Genomic DNA, 18,609 nt, shown 5'->3' with positions numbered 1-18,609 from the left:
AAACAAAATCAATTAAAACCTCTCCCCTATCACTATTGATTAGAAATTCTTTAGCATTTAATCACATCTTTCACAGTTAAACATTTGTCTTCCATGCGTACATGTCCACTTAGGCAGCTTTACTGTGTCTGGTAGGGACACTTCAACCCCATCTTACAGATTCTAGTAACACTTGTTCTCTAACTATACCTCCAAGACAAAGACGGTGGCAGTATCTTATGTCATCTGGTTCTTCGTTGTTTCTCTCTCTCAACTCTGACAACTTAGCTTTTCTCTCACCAGAGTAATGACTTTCTTTTAAAGGCATTTTGTTTAAAAGGCACAAGCGAATTCTATCTCCTGAATGAAATTCTGGTTTCCTTTCTCTCTTAGCCTGAGTGATGTAAACTGTCAGGTAAATTCACAAAACAACTACCTGAAAACATATTCATTCTCTCTCTCTCTCTCCTCTCTCTCTCTCTCTCTCTCTCTCTCTCTCTCTCTCTCTCTCTCTCTCTCTCTCTTTCTCTCTCTCTCTCTCTCTCTCTCTCTCTCAGAGGTTACATGAGAGTACGTTACCATATACAGACCCAAACTTCCCATGAATGGAATGAACAGACTGCTCTTTGGGGTGATGTGCATATGTGCATTGGAACTAGAAAGAAAACCTAAAGCGATACTGGAGTCCTCCTCTAACCACTAGCAAGACACGGCATCCTACCATATGAGAATGTACAGAGAAGTATGAGGAAAAACTAGTATCAGTAAATATACTGACATGTTTCAAACTCTGCTTTCCACGGGTGCCCTGTTTATATAGCCAAGGATAATGCAGCACCCTGCTCATCTTTGCTGTAGAATCTGACTTCATGTCCTTGACAGAAGAGTTCTCTTACCTACTAACAAAGAGCTCATAGCCACGGCCCACATCTATTAACTTGGACAATGCTCATATAGTTTTGGTTATGATGCAGAAATAGGTATTCAATAGTGGGGAGCTTAATAACCTAATTTAAAGTATTTATACACAATTTCAAAAAAGATTACAAATTGAAGAAAAAAGTAATAAAATAAAATCTAAAGATGAAGAAAGATTGTGAAGGAAATGAAACAGAAGATCAACATTTAAAGGCAAAATCACAGTCTTTACGGAGTATGCTGGCTAGTTTTACATTAACTTGGCATAAACTAGACTTATTTAGGAAAAGGGACTCTCAAGTGAAAGAAGGCCTCTATAGTATTGGCCTATATGCAAGCCTGCAGTATATTTTCTTAATTAATGATCTATGTAGAAAGGCTCAGCCACAGTATATGAGGCCACCCTTGAGCTGGTTTTCTAGGGTTCTATAACATAGCAGCTGAACAAGCCATAGGGGTAAAGCCAATAAGAAGCACCCCTCCATGGACTCTGCATCAGCTCTAGCCTTGAGGTTCCTTCTCTGTTTGAATTCTCTCCCTGAATTCCTTCAATGATGAATAGTGATGTGGAAGCATAAGCCAACTTTGCTCTCCAACTTTCTTTTGTTCTTAGTGTTTCATCACTGTGATAGTAACTAAAATACAAGGAAATTCAAGTAACCATTGCATCAAATGACATATTATTAGGCTTCTAAGAAAACAGTCTATGGTGAATAAGAATGAAATCTAGGAAATGAATAACAGAGCTTTCAAAATAAAAACAAATACAGGGGTCAGGGGGCTGATCATAAATTGGATGAAGTCATTCCTCCAATAAAGAACCAGAAAATAATGTTCAAATGATACATCAAAATGCAAATCAAAGGGATGAGGCTTATGAAACACTGTTTTGAGAAGGTAAACTGTACATCTTACCAGATTTAAAAGATTAAAACTATACATCTTACCAGATTTTAAAAAATGAATACAAATGAACAATAAAAGTGAAATGTAACTCTTTTTAAAAAAGAAAAATACCTAAAGAAATAGAAAAAAACTAGAGACATTAAATTAGAAGTTTCCACAAAAAGCAAGCTACATTAGTATGTTTCTATGTGACTTTTTAGAAAGAACCCTATATTTCGCTTTCCAGAAGAGATATCAGACTATTTACAAAATTTAAAGGATTTACTGAAAGGAGTTGATTCTTTTAAACGTTTCATAAGTGTCTAAGATAGAAGACACTGGAGAGCATGGGAATGGAGGGTACCAGGAACCTTTCTAGATGAAGCCCATGTGAGGGCTATTCCTCTAAGACTTAGGAATGTGAATGCCACACCTACTATGCACACTACGGACAACAAGCGGGGTGTCTCATGCTTGTCCGTATTTGGAATGTGCAGTGTGAAACGATTCCTAACTTGCAATCTATAACAGCAAGATGAAGATCTCACTGAAGAGTGAAATCAAACATCACGCTTACCTATGGAAGCTTGACTGTGAGGCCAGGAGGAGTAAGACCTAGAGTTGCTTTAACAGGCAGTGAAGAGTGTGGCCTGAGATGGAAAATGATGCAGGTAAGGAAGAATACCCGAGCTGCATGTTAAGAGGAACATGGGTAGGCAGGCCACCAGGCAGTGCTGCGACAGGACACAGTTTCTCAGAGAAGTTTGTAGATGAGTATGAAGGTTTCATGATGGAAGTAACCTGACTTCAGTGTCGGGCAGGTCCAAAGAACTCTAAGACATCACAAAGTTGTTCGAATGAAAACATAACTTCACTAATTCCTCTTAAATCCTTTTCCTCTTCCAACTTCAACATTACAAGTAAAAACAGAACAATGATGAAGAGCACATACCACTATCCTCACTATCTCTGTATCCTGTGAACTCAGAAGTTCTTGGCAGAAACACAGGAGATTTAACTCTACATCAAATATAGAGCTTTAGTGTCACATAAAACTGGACAATCAGTTTTCTAATTGTAAGTCACTAATCTGAGGCTGCTTTTTGTACCCAAGATCTCAGACTTGATTAATTAGTTTCAAAAAGCAAGGAATAAGTTTTTATCTAAGAATATTGAAGAATGACTTCACAAACCAGCCTGAAAGTTCCTCAAATATAAATATGGCCATTTTATGAGCAAACACTATTGTCATATTTTTTTCAAAATATTGGCATAGTAGTATGTTGCAATGCATACAGCACTGGTTATTTTCAGACAAAATGAGAATCACTCGAAAACAAACAGCAGCAGCATCTAAGATAGCAAGGCTGTTCCCTCAAGATGCAAATGAGGAATTAATTTAAATTGATAAACTATTATTAACCGAATATTAATTCAAGACAAAATGAGACTATTTCAGATGTGTAAATATTGAGATGATCTATCTCCGTAGAATCTTTTGAAAATTACTCTAGGAGATACTTCAGGAAAACAAAAGAGGCAGCCTGAATAGAACAGTGTAGGAACTAAGGAAGAAGAAGGGCAGCCAAGTATGAGCGAATGAGGCACGAAAGAGTGGCTGCATTTAAAGACATATTTCTAGGCCCATTTACTACTTCATGGCTCTATTCAAAATAGTTAATTCTGTAAGAAATCATATTTACATATAATAGATTTAAATGGTATTTTATTGGATTCACATACTAATTTACAGAAAATAGAATTAGCACTATAAAACAAACACTGCCAATTATGAGAATATGCATACTAATAATATGTAGTTCGGCAAAATGCTCTAAATATGTATTTATTTCTATAACAGAGTCCATAAGTCCACATGTGCCATTTAAAGTGGATAAACCAAATATATTCTGATGTTATATAATAATAAATGCAGGCTAACTTAAATATTAATAAAAATTACTGGCCGTAGAGGGAAGAAAAGACACATACACTTTACATAGTTCAGCTTCTTTGAAGTCTTAACTTTTTATCATATTGGTACTTCCTTAAGTGTGGTATTGCATCACCAAGAAAATAGACTGTACATTGATATATAATTTGTATGTTCTGTATTTTCAAAGGTTTTTTTTGTCAAATAACATGTCATCCTTGTATTACAAATATAAGGTTTTAAAGGGGTAACACATGACTTACCCAATTGTCACTAAGCACAGCATACCACCTGAAAGAATATATGTGTATACAGCAGAGCAGTTGTCACTAGGCACAGCATATCACCTGTGTAACCAGGGGAACAGAATGCTCCTCTGTGATGAGGACTACCATGACCAAAAACTCTCTTTCATTGCTCTCCTTGGGTATTTTATGCCAGCAACAAAAGAAGTACCTAATACAACTCCTTTAACGTGTTTTGCATTCTTTCTTTTTCATTTTTACTCCTTTGACTATGCATTTATATAAGATTTTAATTACTATACTGATTGCAAAAAATGGATTGAATATAGACATATATTCTTAAATGGTCCACAATTCTACTCTATGCATTTTAAAAGGAAGACTAGGGAAGTTATGCTACACTGCAGGATAAGAGAAGGCCTTTTCTTTAGGACAGAGTTGCCTGTAAGTAGGATTGAGAGCAGGCATGCTGACCACTAGGGCTGTGTAAGTACACTGAGACTCATGGAGCTGCCCTTACCCCTAGTAAGTATGTGACCTGACTTAAGGAGATGCCAGTGCTGCTTGCCCAAGCTCTATTTTCCCCTGTAAAGAGCTTGTAATAAATAAACTCTAAACTTCCTTTTTAGTAAATAATCTGACGCTGTATGAATTGTTCTCCTGTAAATTTCTCTATGTTGCATGCCAGCTAATCGGAACATAGGTAAACATCATACCTTTTTATCATTCTTCATCTTTGTTTTATTCCCATTTTCTTCCCTGGCTTCACGAAGACTTTTCTGAGTAGGGCCTTCTGAACCATTTTCTTTCTCAAAACTGCGACCAGCTGCAAAATAAAAGCAAAATATTTACCTGTAAAAGATATGATTATAGCAAGCATGTTTATATCAAGAATCATTTAATGCATGAATGATGAAAGTATTGAAATTTATATGGATAAGGTATGATTATATGGAGCTCATAAGATAGGTCAGTGTGAACCCACACTTGCTGCCAAGTCTGTTGACCTGAGTTTGACCTCCAGGATCCACATAGTGAAAGGAGTGAACTGACTCCTCACACAAGCTGTCTTCTGACCTCCATGTTTCTGTGGTGGCACACAATTGCATGTGCACATACATACATACATACATACACACACTAAATGTGTATTCTAAATATCTTAAATTTATTTTATGTATATAAGTGTTTTGCCTGCATGTATATGGATTATATACATGCCCAATGTCCCGTGGAGTACAAGGAAGGCATCAGATCCCCTGGAACCAGAATTAGGGATGTTTATAACCAAGCCCAGGTCTGCTGCAAGACCAGCAAGTGGTCTTACCCAGAGTCATCTTTCCAGCACCCTCTGTGTGTCTGTGTGTCTGTGCATATCTGTATCAGTGTCTAAGTGTGTGAGAGAAAGAGAGGCAAAGACAGAAAGAGACAGAGACAGAGGGGGAAGGGAAGGAAGGAAAAAGAAGGGATAAAGGGAGGGAGTTAGAGGCTCTCGCTGTGTAGCCTTGGCTGACCTATTAACCTCTTATGTAAACCAGGATGGTCTTGAACTCAGAAAGCCACCTTCTGCTTCCCGAGTGCTAGGATTAAAGGTATGCATCATCATGCCCAGCCCCATTAGTTTTTTAAAAAAATATGGTTATAACCAAATATACTAACCAAGATCCTATTACTATATGAATTTTAAAGGTGCTAAACTAATACTATGACACTCTAAAGTGTTTTAAGTTTGATTTCAAAATTCATTTCCTCAAAAGGTAAGATGGTATTATCTTAGAAGGTTAACAAATGGAATTATGAGCACGCTATAACAAGTGGAAACAGTCTTCAATCCTAGGACATTCAAATTGCTGCATTATAAGGCTGTGTGCTTATAAACAAAGTTAAATAGGGTCATAATACTAATGGTAATAAATGACAATATTTTAAAGAAATGGTGAATGTTATAAAGGTTATATAATTTTATTGTCTATGCTTCTTGATGTTAAGAACAGGAAGGAAAGAATGTAAGAACGCATGGCAATACATGTACCTCTGTCTCTTGACTCTCTTGTGATAGAAGCAGTCTCATAAGATCCTGAGGGAGGAAATGAGAAGAAAAGATTTTTGTATTCACATCTCATTATAAACACATATATAGGTACATATGACTTGTGCTCTATATCTAATTGATTTATACATACAGTTACATGTGACTTATCTAATTAATTTATATCTAATTAATTTAAAATAACTTAAAAAGGGCAAATTCACTAACACAATAGACAATACTGTGAGTTATTGCACTAGATTTATTATAGAAGGAAAAATGACAAAGACAAAAGGATCTGGATGATTTCATTGCTCTCTAATGTCTCTTCCCTTTGTAGAGAAATCGATGCTGGGTGGATCTAAGACCTTAAAAGATATAAAACTCTGAATTGCTAGAGGTAAAAGCTTTAACGACCCATGCAAGACCTATTTAAAAGGAATCCAAAAGCCAAGGAATTATAACATGAACTGACAGACAGAGGAAGTTAACAGGATAGCCCAGAGGATCAACGCATTGGTCAGGTTAGCCTGGTGACCTTTGTTAAGGCACTGATCATGTTAGACTAGTGATCGAAATTTGATCCCTGGAATCTACATTTTTAGAAGGAAAGAACTGGCTCTTCAAAGTTGACTTCTGTCTTCTAAGTAGGCACACACAGAGAAAGGAAGAGTAATTAACTGTTTTTCAGAGAATTGGCAAATGGAATTACATAAAGCTAAGAAGTTCATGCACAGCAATGGCAACAATGAGTGGCTGGAAGCCGCAGCGAACACACAGAAAGGAGACACCAGACATGTACTGCCTGAGTAGTCATGGACCTTGTAAAGAGGTAGCCTGGGCAGATAATGCCAACTTAGATAAGGACAAGCGAATCATAGGCAGAGCCATAGCGCCCTGTCCCCTGAACCTTCACCCAGCTGATACCTTGTTCTGAAAGATATTTGTATTCCCCCGAGCACCCATGCTCCAGTGTCATCCCCTTCCCCACGTCCTGCCTTTTTGTGTTTATAACCCCTATGTGAATGAGTATAAATTACAATCTGAAAAAAATAAATTATATATAAAAAAAAGAAAAAAATAAGAGTTTTAAAATTTTATTAAAAAGTACATAATAATTCAATAAATAAATGGATGAATGAAACGAACAGTTCTCAAAAGACTCAGTACAGATGGTCAGCAAATATATATATATATATATATATATATATATATATATATATATATATATATTAAGGGTTGTTTGTTGTTTGGTTGGTTTTGTTTGTTAGTTTTACTAATTACTTTGCTGTGTAGTCCATGCCAGCAATAGAACTATAGAACATGCAATCCTCCTGCCTCTGCCTCTGTATGTTAGAATTAAAAGGGTGCCTCACCTTATGGTTACCAAAACTAGAGACGCCAGGAGCAAGGAGGTGCATGCAACTGACATATTATTTCTTTCCTAACCTAAGTTTCCTAACATGTACAGTTCTGAGAACTGAGATAAAATATTTAAAATGACTTCATTATAACACAGAAGAAAATGTTTGTTACCAAGCACTATAGACTTGAGTCTCTGTCCTCCTTCAGCAATGTTGCAAATCATGGTCCCAAAGACCCTGGAAGCTCAAGTCTCTGGAACATGTAAGGATGAGCAGCAGCTACAGGCCCTTGTAACATGGAGAGGTTTTCACTCCACATCCTTTTACTGTCTTTACTTCTCAAAGATCACAGCATTCAAGACGATGACAATTTTAAGATAATAATGATTTGTCTTTTACCGAATGACTGCTGCTGTCACAAAAGTATTTCACCCATTATTTCATATAACTGTGCTGATGATGCTCTGAAGGTCACTAGCATTATATATGAGAAAAAGACTATGCAGTGGTATTTATATGGACAGAGACTGCAGAAAAGGGACACAGTCAGCTCTCAAACAGACTTTCGTAAGAATCTGAGCGGATTTCACACAACATTAAGATCACATGAAGCATCACTGTCTAAAGGAAACCAGAAAGCAAGAAACTAGAAAGCAAAGGAGGACCAGAACAAATGAAACAGGAATATATGAAAGGAATTGATTTATTACTGCATGTTTGATATTCAGTATGCAAAATTAAATCACAAAAATATACACCCTACTACATTTTAGAATAATCAATATTTTAAAACTAAACTTGCAGAATATACATTAAACTAGTAGTAAAATAATGGTTTTCATTTCCTAACACCATCATATAAACAAACTGCCACTCCCCATCACATAAACAGTTTCCTTACATAAGTATCAGTATAGTGAATAAGAAGCTCAGACATTATTGTTTTTGCATGGTTCATGGATAACTACATATATATTCTTTAACATTCAGCAATATCCATCAAAATCCACTTCCCTGTGGAGACTATTGGAGGCTTATCTTCTCATTTTTGTTACTGCCAACCCCTATAGTCCTCTCCGGTGACCTACAGTTTCAAAATCTATATGATTATAATAAATATTTTAAGCAATCTATGATTTCAAGATAAGGCTTTTAAAACAACAAGTGGACAAGCAATATTCATTTGTAGAAGTTTGACTTGTCATGCTTTCTCATGCTAAATTCATCAACCATTCTTTACTTATACACACATTCAACCAAAGTTAACTGAACATGCCCAGGTCCTGGGATAAATCTGAAAATTCTTCTCTCTAACTTAAACTACTAACACCTAACATTGCCAACCTCCAACTCTGCTACCGAGCAAACACCAATGTAAGAACCAATTACTTAATGGAAAAGTGCTACTGAGGAAATTTATTCCAGATGGATGATTAAAAAATATTTATGATATGAAGGCACTCACAAGCAAAACTGAGAAGGCCAATCACACATTTAACTGAAAGTCAAAAAACTCAGTGTTCTAGAAACACTATTTGAAATGTAATATTACATCTTTCAAAATCAGATTACGTTGTCTACGTACCAATGTAAGAAATGAGCATCTCGTGGTGCAATTCTGAGCAGCAGCAAAAATAACTTAGAAGATGCTCATTAATAAACATGTATGATGTCAAGCATACCTTGAGCTGTTGAGTGAGGAATACGATAAGCAGTACTGTGTTCTGTTCATCTGCAAGTACTAAACCTGGCAGTACTTTGCTTACCACATAGGATGCTTATTTCCTCTATGGGGTTCTAAAGTCCTTTTTTCCATAATTTTCATATTACTAAGCATATCAAATGTGCAGTTAATAGATTTCTCATTTTCTTATAATAAATTATAATATATGGATAAGCCCTCATTGAATGGTTTAGAAATAAGCGTTTTGGGGACTAGGCATGATGGTATATGCCTTTAATCCAAGCACACTGGAGGCAGAAGGAGAGGCAGGCAGATATTTGAGAGTCAAGGCCAGCCTGGTCTATGCAGTGAATTCCAGAACAGTCAGATATATGTAGAGAAGCACTACCTCAAAATAAATAAATAAATAAATAAATAAATAAATAAATAAATAAATGTATAAATCTTGTATTCAAGTTACTGCCTTATAGCAAACCAGAATATTAAAATTTAATGACTAATGCAAACATGACAATATAAATATATATAGAAAGGAACTACAAACTCAAGAAAAAGAAGAATTTAAATATAAGAATGTTGCATTTAATCTTTTATTAATCAAATATAATGAGAAGGCCTCTGAAAATGTTAGGGCATTTCATTTATCAGAAAAAAATCTAATTTTAGCATTTTTCTAAACCTTAGAGCCTCCTCTTTCCCATTTTTAAGTAATTTAAGTTAAGTGATACTTCATTTAAAATGTATTGTTTGCTATAATTTAATAAATATGTAATAAAAGATAACTAACTTATACTGCATTTGAATGTTTTATATAATGGCACATTTTCCAGTTCTACAATTTCAATTTGTTCCTGTATCTATACAAGTGGGGTGTGTGTGTGTGTGTGTGTGTGTGTGTGTGTGTGTGTGTCTGTGTCTGTGTACACAGATATTTTCCTGATGACAGTCCCTATCTATTCACTTACTGATGTATTTTGTCTTAGGTTCTTTAAAATAATCTCACAAATGCTCCTTCAGCAATTTTTACCTGTTAAATTCAATACCTGAAGCAATTTAGGGTTGGCTTCCATTTAAAACTTATTGTCTTGACTTTGAGTCATATACTTCTATACATAATCAAATGCTTAGTTATGAACTGGGCAGAGGAATGACACATTGTAGATATTCTATTCAACTGTCTTCATCGGAAGGGTGATGGTTTTCTAATTAAGAAAACAGTTTAATTTTTGGCTGATCAATGTGTAGTTCAAGGATTAATTTTATGGTGTTTTGGTTAAATTTAGGTACAGTCCTACTTTTTTCAGGGCCATTAACTTGGTAAGAATCCTGCTCTAAACTCAGTCTCCTATGAACACTTGTGAGCTTTGTCTTTCATTCTATAGGGTAAATATGGGATGTTGAATGTTATCATGCTGTTAAAGATGTACAAAAGTGGCCTGTCCAGCAGGCAGAGCTAGCCTTGCAGTATCTCCTATCAGGACTGATGCAGAGAATTTCTAGTTTCTTCTTAGTCCTACAGAAATTTCCCTCTTTGCAAGTCTCAAGTAGTGCTGTTGTATAGAAGTAGACCTGTCATCAACTTAGAACCAATATTTATCTCCCTCGCAGGAGCAGATGCTCTTCATTTCAACTCCTCTGTAACATTTTCTAAAGATTCCAGTTGTTTCAGCAACTCTGAATTTTCCTTTTCACTTCATCTAGACTGATATGTTTTAGGCACCCATTTCTATGAGGCTTAGTTTATAAGGTTTCTTAGACATGAACCCATGGTTGATTGTGGAACCCGGTCTGTATTTTTCTGTATGTCATTTGTCTTCTATGACCTGTATTGTATGTTTGCCAATGTTCAAAATCTATTGCTTCATCTTCACTTTAGTTAGATATATGGAAAGAAGGCTTGTCTGCTACCAGGAAATCCATCACACTCTGTCCAGGAGTCTTTCTAGAGCTCCTAAAACATATATTGGTTTAAAATAAATCTCTATTATATCACATCTAGATTTCATATTAATCTGTTTATTTACGAACTAGTTTCCACAACCTTTATTCCCTCTTAAATATATCTAGAAAGCTGATCACCAGTCAGGCTGAAATATTATCAGGTCAGTATTAATAAACATTATGTTCTTACCTTTGATTACAGGGACCTGAATATGTCCTATGTCTATATTTTTCAGTGTTGCTTGAAGCCCAGAAATCTAAAACCAAATAATGTAAACATGTGGCATTATAAATAGTAATTTAATTTTAAAATGTTAAGCAAAATGCAACATTTAAAAATTGATTGCAAAATACAAAAATATTAATTGCTCTAGAACCAATGCCTTTAAGTTATAAAGGACTGAACATAAATTTTAGCAGAAAGATAGCATTGTTTTGGTTAAAATTCAATTCCATGTGCAATCACTAATCATTCACCATTGAAAGTATTTGAAGTGTGTATCTCACACCAAAATTTCTTAAACAAAAAATGTGCTTTAAATACTTTACAACTGTTCAGCTCTACCTTGAGAAAGGGTTTTCTTTTGCTTAAATTTCCTCACAGTTTATCTTTGTACCTATTAACTATGGCAATTTATTCTTATAACTATGGAGTAACCAGGAACAAAAGTATGATTAACAATATATTACATAGATAACCTGTTTTATTAACCATTTCTTATAATTAAGAACATTAATTGGCTCTGTAGCATGCCTAGTCCTACATTCCCTGAATCACAGAATCAAATTTAAAATTCAAACTCTAAATTTGTCTCATTCTTTACTGTACATAATTACCCAAACATAACATACCTTCCACTTAATTACATACAAATGTACAGATTTCTTGACTATAACTAGATACTAGTACATTTAAATCAAAAAAAATAGCAGAGGAACTGTAGCCAGTAGACTGGTACCAATGGAATGCTAAGGTAAAATAAATGACAGGTAAGTTTTCTCAGGAGGCAAATGGATTATAAACTTATCAGAACATCGTAAGCAACATACATTGGTGGCTGATACAGTACTAGGAATTACAGTGTGCCACACACACAGGCTCACACTTTTACACGTGATAACCCAGTGTTAATATATCACCGTGTAGTAACCTCCATTGGTTTGCTTTGCATTTGTGCCCCTGGAGTTCAGTCAGAATACTACCTTACATTGAGTCACTCGGCTAGAATAATGCATTTCTGAAATGCTCCCTTTTGTTAATGGCCCTGAGTGCTTGAGAAGCACTGGTTACAAAGTACCCTACAGGGTGGTTGTGAAGCGCTCTACATAAAATACCCCACAGAATGGACATGAATGCAGAATGACTTCCTTCCCCCATAGCTAACTAGAAATAGGCATTCCTCACAGGTACTTGTCCTCAACACAGGTTAAGATGATGAGTTAACCTTGGTACATGGAAGAGGTAGTTTGCTAGATTTCATCACTGCAGTGATATGTGATGTTCTTTTCCCCTGGATCTACTCTGGCTTTGAAAACAATTCTTTAAGTACACCCAACACATAGCTAATGAATTGTTGAGTTCACCCTCCCTGAGCTTAAGCTATCTGGTATTCTTCTATGTGAAATTAGCCTATTACACACTCACACCCATTACTCACTGGATCATCTTTGTAATTTAAGACCAGAGAAATTTTTTTCTTTGAATTATTCCAAATCCACATTATTTAATCTTTTGATCAAACTGTTACAAGCCAGAACACTGGGAATTCTTTCTCGATAGAATCTAAGTTAGGTTTCTGTTGATGTGATAAGCACTATGATTAAAAATAAACTACAGAGTAAAAGATTTATCTCAGCTTGCAGCTTATTGTCCACCCTGGAGGGAACTTGGATCAGGAACTCAAAAGCAGTAACCTGAATCCAGGAACTGAAGAAGAGGAACAGTGCTTATTGGCTTGTTCCTCATGTCTTGCTAAGTTTCCTTTCTTGCCAGGACCACCTGTTCAGAGGTGGTAACAACATACAAGGAGGAACTGGACCCTCCCACATCAATCCTGACTCAAGAAAACATCCCACAGACTTGACTGAAAGTCAGTTTTGTGGAGACATTCTCAGTTGTGATCTCCTCTCTGTTAACAGAGTCTTAGAACAAGAAATGTGACTCAGTTTCTAGATACTTGGCTACTAAGAGCTTTTAGCTTTAGGGCTATTGGTGGAAACACGTGGACTCCAGAGGAACTGGGCAGCTCCACACTCAAGTCTGGCTGCCTACAGAACACACAGCTTCTCTTAGCTGGGCTCTATACTGTGCTGACAGCTTCTCCTCAGTACAGTCCTGTTGTCTCTAACATTGCAACAATCTCAACTGAAAACTATTAAGGAAAGGAGTGGGGTGGGGGGAGGGTGAATTTAAAGCTACAGACAAGGTGAGAGCAGAGGCAGAGACTGCATCTATAATTATTAAGGAGAAATTTTCTTTGCCAAACACCTTAGTCCACTACCTTTTAATTCAACCTCTCTTCCGCACCCAGGAACAAGAACTCAGGCAGATTCTTTCCCAGAATATAACATTACTTAGTTCTAGCTCAGTTCCAGACAGCCCCTTGTTCTCTTAAGTATCCTGAGCCAGACCTCCATTATTTGTTTTTGTCAGTATGCTTATCTTCTTTACCAGCTACTGAAAAGATGTATTAAGCTCTACTTTGGGAATTCTTAGAATATTCTGGCCCAAAGTTCCAAACATTTCCACCATCATTCCCAGAAACTAGTCCCACTGCCTGCTAGGAACCACATCATCAGGTTTATCACAGCAGTGCCCCTCACTCTTCAGTACCAGCTATCTGTTACTTTTTACTTTTCTGCTGCTTTGACAACTACATAACAAAGCAACGTAAGGAATGAGGAATGCAGGCTTCCTTCATCTCTCAGTTTGAGGGCTTAGTCCTTCATGGTAGGAAGGCCTGATGGTAGGTGCCCGGAGAGGGCTAACAACATTGTATGTACAATCAGGATGCAGAAACAAATCCTGGTGCTCAGCTTGCTATCTCCTTTTCATCCAGGCCTGGACACCAAGCCATGGCATTATTATCCTATTTTCAGTTGAACTTTCCTGGAAATCTCTTCACAGACCTACCCAGAGGAGTGTTTCCATGGCAATCCTAAATACCATTAAGTACAAAATGACTGTTAAGTTATCATACTTATGCACTTACAAACCAAATGCATTTTGGATTTTTATGAATTATCGATTTTTTTCAGAATTATGAAAACATTTTCCATATACTTTCAAAACGAACAACTAGAATTGTAAAGTTTTAAGTTTTATGCAAATTTAAAAGAGTCATTTTAATGTTTATTATGTACCAAAGGCATTTAAATGCTTACTGGATTTTTATCTAGTAAATGTGTACTTTCACCCTTTAAGATTATAAATTGAATAGCGTAAATTCTCTAAATCCTGAGAGTCACACCTATCCACAAGGATGGGTCAAATATCAAATCCCCCACCCTGAGGTATAAAGCTAGACAGTCAATTAAAAACTCCTGAGAGTGGGAGAATAACTTGTTTCCAGAGAAGAGCCCCTTAATAGGTTTCCCATTCCCAAGTGGTCAGCTCTAAATGCGTATATATATGAACCACACTAAGTGAACTTGATAGGTTGCACTTATATGTGCAATTATTTCATGTGTGCATGCAAAAATCACAATCAAAGCAAAAGTTTGACCACGAGAAAGAACTGGGGTACATGGGATAGTCTGTAGCAGGGAGAACAGACGGAAATGATTCTAATACAGTACTCATGTGAAATTCTCAAGGACTTTTCATTTGAAGTATTATAAATTCTACCCATTTACAATGCAGTTATTATATAGCTTTGAAGAAAAACATAGTAAGTTAAATGCTCATTAAGATAAGAATCTGAGGATATGATGATCAGGGTTGGTTCCCATAGCAAGCAGAAGATTCTATTCTCTGCTTTTAACACACATCCTTAAGGTATGAGTTGAAAGTAAGATCTCAGGGTATATGGAATAAACCTTAAATTTCAAGATAAATATAAATCGTCTATGATAAATCATTGGTAAATTTTCCTACTTAAATATATTCTTCTTGTACATATATTTTGAATGAATTTTGTGGCTTCATGACACACTAATAGGTTTTGGTTAGAAGATTAACCAGTGACCACACAGTCAGGATATACTTATGAATCAGCTCTAGTAAGAAAAGGTTTATTGGCAACAGATTGGTTTCTGTCTTTCAAATTAAAATTCCTTGGAAATTTTGGCTAAGAAAGTTTCAGTCCCTGAAGGCATGGCTTACTTTCCAAGAAAATGCTTATGATTAAAACCCTAAATTCTTCTCTAATTTGGGGACTAAGGTAATTAGTTCCAAGACTATAACAGAATAATTTTTGGCAGTCTTTTACCACTTAGTAAATTGGGTTCAACAAATTATAAATTTTCTACTACTTAGTATAAACATTAGATACTCTTGGAACCGTTCTTGAACCTATGTTAAGGACATTAAGATATAAGCTTATTCAATCATTTGACCCATATGGAGTTTGAATAATATGTGTTGGTGTGAGTAATCATATATCATACAGAATACATTCCAAGGATATTGGATTTTGAATCTAAAAAACAATCCTGAAAAAAAAATCAGACGCCTTGTATCAACTTTGTTCTTAGTGAATCTATTTCAATATGACTTTCTAAAACTTTAATTTGTCTTCAGCTTTGAACAGCAGATATAGCTAAGAGAAGAAAACTGATTCTAAATCCTAACTGTTCCATTTTCAATATCAAGAAATAAGCTCTAGTATTTCCATCAGAAAATATTTTCCAAATTTGTTTTCTTTTTTAAAATTAAGAGAAAACATTAGAAATTAGTCTATAAGAACAGGTGTGGTCATTATTGAGACAAATGGGGGCATGGAGTGGTTTCCAGTGAATAATAGTACAGAAACATAGCCCCCTCCACTTCCTCAGGGAACAGCCTTGAATACTGACATGCTGTACAGACGCTTCACAGTTTGTGTTATGCTGTTAAACTTTAGGGCCTTTCAGAACATGCTTAAAATCTCTACAGCCAATCCACATCATATTTCAGTAGAGGTACATAGAACTGTTAATTTGTAAATAATTTTATTCAAGTTTATTGAATGTGTCTGGATGTTTTGCCTTAATGTATATATGTGCATCCCTGTGTGCCTGCTGCCCATCTCCATCAGAAGACGGCCTCACACCCCATGAAACTAGATTAATGGATGGTTGTTAAACTACCATGTGGTTCACAACTATAAGAATAAAAAGTGATCTTGACTACTGAGCTATCTCTCAAGGAATGGTAACATTTAAAATACTAGACCCAAAACATAGGCCTGACCTCCCCCCCCCGAGAGAGAGAGAGGGAGAGAGAAAGAGAGAGAGAGAGAGAGAGAGAGAGAGAGAGAGAGAGAGAGAGACCATGCTAAAATGTTCACAGACTCTATAACAGAGACTATAAAGTTAGAAAGGTTCCATGGTTCCTTCAAAGCAACCATATGAATACATCAACATCAAAAACTGATCAAGTCTGACATATAATACCAGAAAGTATGGGCAGACAATGACAAGTAGACTTCACACCATATACATATTTAAGTGGCCTTTTGACTGATAAAAATTAAGAAATTTAACAGAGAATCAATTTCTGCTAAGCACTTAATAACATTTTACACATCCTGTGCTAAACTTAAAGAGGCTGTTTTAATCAAGAATCCACATGATCTCTAGAAGATAGGTTATCTATTGTCTTCAGCAGGAATATGGGTTGAAAGACAAATAAAACCACTTTTCCATAGAAACAACAGTTTGCTGTGCATCTGTGTTGTGATACAAAAAATTAAGACCTGATTCCTAATATTATTTTAACTCTTAGCCATGCTTTCACTTGACAGAATGTTGGTCTTAAAGGCAAGTGGTTCGTTTCCATTTACTATGTGAGAAAGCAGAAGAAAATATAAAAGACCTAAATGTTTGCAGAACTGACTTACAGACTCTTAGATTTACACCATTACTCCCAATTCCTCTATTTTTCTAGTAAATCAGTAGTTAGATGTGAAAATCAAAGAGTGTATGTGTGTCTGAAGTGGCCTCACCATGGCCTCAGCCTTCTGCAATATGCAGAAGGTGTGGCCAAGGCTGACAGTGGACTGATGAATGCAGATCAGCAAGGGGCTGGCAGGGTAAGCCTTTGCCGGAGAGCACAACTACAGACTACGAGATCAAATTGATTGGATCATTTTCTATCAGCATTGTAGAAACTCATCCACAATGCAATTAAAAGATTTAATGTCTGTTGTTAAAAACAACATGGACCTGATGTTGATAAACTCTGTCTAGAAAGCAATGTCAGTGACAATAGGCCAGCTGCCTTACTCCAAGATAACTTTTCAATTTGTGAAACTTGTGCAAGGCACTATTGTTTATTACAGAATTCTTGCTTTTTACATGACTACTCTAACAGACATTTCAAGAGTGAGACCTAGACCATCCCCTACACAGAGGTAAATAAGAAGTCTGCAGCTACTTCATGATACCTATGAGGACAAAAAGATCTCAGTATAATTAACTCTGAGGACACCTTCAATGTCAGAGACAGCCAAAGCAACCAACAAAGGATGATTAGCACTCTATGTCAGGAAGTGACAGTCAGAGAAATCAGAATAATTAATAGCAAGGTCTGAGGTAGAGAATCTCGCTAAGTAGCCAATAGCTAGCAGAGAGTCAAGGTCAATTACTTACATATATAAACTCAAAAATGAATAGAGGTACTTTTCAATCACCTCGACTAGATAAGCAGCACTCAAACAGTACATAACCATCCCCTGGTTAGCTCAAGCTGCATAGAGCTTGTGGACTGTTCATTCTTTGGCCTATGATTATCCAGAGAATTAACCAAACTCAGTAGAGTAGCTCAGGTTTTGTCAAGTTTCTAATAATACCCTATAAAAAGAGATGAACAAAGACAGTTCAAAAGATTTTTTCCACCTTTGGAAACCCCACATTCTTTGAGAGTTTCTATTAATCTTTCTCTGTGTTTCATTATTTTGTAATAGCTTTTGATACGACTAGCTTCCACTTTGCATATTCCTAAGAGAGGCTGCATCATTAAGACCAATTGATGGGATAGAAAAAACTTAGGGCCACTGTCTCACGTCAATCTTTAATAAACTATGGGTGTGCGACATTTTAGGTCCTTAGAATGTATATAATTAGACCAGTTGTGATTCTCAAAATCTATGTTTCACCTAAGTTTGTTGCTTAATGCTGATGTGGATAGTTTTGAAAGCTCACATTTTAACCATTTTGTTTATTGTTTTTACTACAACAGCTCAGTATTTTCTTTTTTAAATTTTTATTGGATATTTTATTTACATTTCAGATGTTACCCCTTACCTCATTCCTCCCCACCCCAGGAATCCCCTATCTCATCATCCCTCCTCCTGCTTCTATAAGGATGTGCTTCCACCTACCTCCCCACTCCCAACTCCCCACCCTCAAATTCCTCCACATTCGGCATCCAGGCTTCATGGGACCAAGAATCTCCTCTCCCACCTATGCCCAACAAGGCCATCCTCCCC

General features: G+C 36.1%; 1 protein-coding gene across 1 annotated transcript in view; it reads right to left on the bottom strand.

The window, feature by feature from the left end:
* LOC114619818 (sperm-associated antigen 16 protein-like) overlaps positions 1 to 18,609 on the bottom strand; it is a 184,903-nt gene that overhangs the window by 116,244 nt on the left and 50,050 nt on the right. Inside the window, exons 8-10 of the mRNA XM_028765743.1 lie at positions 11,169 to 11,235; positions 5,993 to 6,037; positions 4,677 to 4,786 (exon numbers count right to left, since the gene is read on the bottom strand). Coding sequence (XP_028621576.1) covers positions 4,677 to 4,786; positions 5,993 to 6,037; positions 11,169 to 11,235 — 222 coding nt within the window. The remainder of the gene's footprint in view (positions 1 to 4,676; positions 4,787 to 5,992; positions 6,038 to 11,168; positions 11,236 to 18,609) is intronic.

The sequence above is a fragment of the Grammomys surdaster genome, unplaced genomic scaffold (genome assembly GCF_004785775.1).
Source record: "Grammomys surdaster isolate TR1022 unplaced genomic scaffold, NIH_TR_1.0 165, whole genome shotgun sequence".
Taxonomy (NCBI): domain Eukaryota; kingdom Metazoa; phylum Chordata; class Mammalia; order Rodentia; family Muridae; genus Grammomys; species Grammomys surdaster.
The sequence above is the reverse complement of the archived record's forward strand: the minus strand, read 5'-3'. Positions and strand labels throughout refer to the sequence as shown.